We start from the raw sequence: 1,711 nt of genomic DNA, 5'->3' as shown, positions 1-1,711 counted from the left end.
CAAGGGGACCGGGGGGGTCCCGGGGTACTCGCTGACCCCCCCGGCCCCGCAGCCATCCTGGGCATGTACACGCTGATGAGCAACAAGCAGTACTACGACGCGATCTGCAGCGGGACCATCTCCAACACGGAGGGCATCAACAGTGAGTGCCTTGGGGACACGGGGACAGGGACACGGGGACAAGCCCTCCCGGGACAGGGGACACAGGGACAAGCTCCCCCAGAACAGGGGACACGGAGGCCACGGGGCTGTTCAGGGGGAATTTGGGGACCAGAACCCCTCTGGGATTCCCCGTGGTGACCCCACGCACGCGTGCAAACGCACGTGTCCCTGCGCGTCCGTATCCCCCTGCGCGGTCACGCCTCTCCCTGTGCACACGCGTGTGTGCCCCAGGCGTGGTGAAGCCCGACACGTACAAGCCGGTGCCGGATGAGCCCCCGAATCCCACCAACGTGGAGGAGACGCTGCGGCAGATCCAGGCCAATGACGGGGCTCTGGAGGACGTCAACCTCAACAACATCAAGGTGAGGGACCTGCTGGCAGTGTCCCCAAGGTGTCCCCAGGGTGTCCCCAAGGTGCTAGTCCAGGTCCTGGGGTGCCAATCCCCATCCTGGGGTGTCCCCATGGGGCTGGTCCCTATCCCAGGGTGTCTCCAGGGCACCCCAAGGTGCTGGTTGCCATGCACCACTGTGGCCCCCAGGGTGGCCCTGGGTGCTGCTCCCTGGCCGGGATGGTGCCGGGGTGATGGGTCCCACCCTGGGGTGTCCCCATGAGGCTTGGTCACCCTGTCCCAGGGTGCTGCTCGTCCCTGCAGGGTTGGTCCCTGTCTTGGGTCATCCCTGGGGTGTTTGTCCCCATCCTGGCGTGGCTCCAGGGCACCCCAGGGTGCTCGTTCTCATCCAGGAGCATCCATGTCCCCCTTGGTGACATCCCACATGCCTTCAGTGCCGCTTACATCCCTTGCGTGACATCCAGCACCCCCTCGAGGATGTCCCTCTACCCTTGGAGACATCTCCACCCCCTCGATGCCACTTACATCCCCCTGGTGACACCCATGTCCCCCTGCCGCAGGACATTCCCGTCTCCACACTCAAAGCCATCTGCGAGGCCATGAAAACCAACACCCACGTCAAGAAGCTCAGCCTGGTAGCCACCCGCAGCAATGACCCTGTGGCCAGCGTGAGTCCCAGCCCCGTGTCCCCCATGTCCCCACACATCCCCAGACAGGGAGGGGACACAGTCCCCTGCCCCCAGTTCCATCCTGGGCACCAGCAAGCCCAGGTGACGGTGGCTTTTCCACCGTCACCTGGGGCATCGGTGGCCCAGGACATTCCAGAGGGGTGGGTGACACCCTGAGGTGACACCCTGAGGTGACACGCAGGCCGTGGCCGAGATGCTGATGGAGAACAAGACCCTGGAGAGCCTCAACATCGAATCCAACTTCATCACCAGTGCCGGCATGATGAGCATCATCAAGGCCATGTACCACAACGCCACCCTGAGCGAGCTCAAGGTGGACAACCAGGTAGGGACGGGCACCCATGGGTGGCCCAGGGAGGGGACAGGGACGTCCCCAACTTCCCGGTGTGCCTGGTTTCACGCCGGTCCCGCAGTGCCAGCGGCTGGGCGACACGGTGGAGATGGAGATGGCCACCATGCTGGAGCAGTGCCCCTCTGTCGTGCGCTTCGGCTACCACTTCACGCAGCAAGG

General features: G+C 64.6%; 1 protein-coding gene across 1 annotated transcript; it reads left to right on the top strand.

The window, feature by feature from the left end:
- Positions 1-52: 52 nt before the first annotated feature.
- On the top strand, positions 53-1,705 carry LOC104069481 (tropomodulin-4-like; the record flags this gene model as incomplete). Its single annotated transcript, XM_009579005.1, has 5 exons — positions 53-142; positions 394-524; positions 1,072-1,179; positions 1,382-1,525; positions 1,614-1,705. Coding segments are annotated over 5 exons (565 nt in total), but the record flags the coding sequence as incomplete, so codon positions are not given.
- Between the last annotated feature and the right edge of the window lie 6 nt (positions 1,706-1,711).

Source organism: Fulmarus glacialis, unplaced genomic scaffold (assembly GCF_000690835.1).
Source record: "Fulmarus glacialis isolate BGI_N327 unplaced genomic scaffold, ASM69083v1 scaffold18960, whole genome shotgun sequence".
In the NCBI taxonomy this organism is placed as follows: Eukaryota; Metazoa; Chordata; class Aves; order Procellariiformes; family Procellariidae; genus Fulmarus; species Fulmarus glacialis.
The sequence above is the reverse complement of the archived record's forward strand: the minus strand, read 5'-3'. Positions and strand labels throughout refer to the sequence as shown.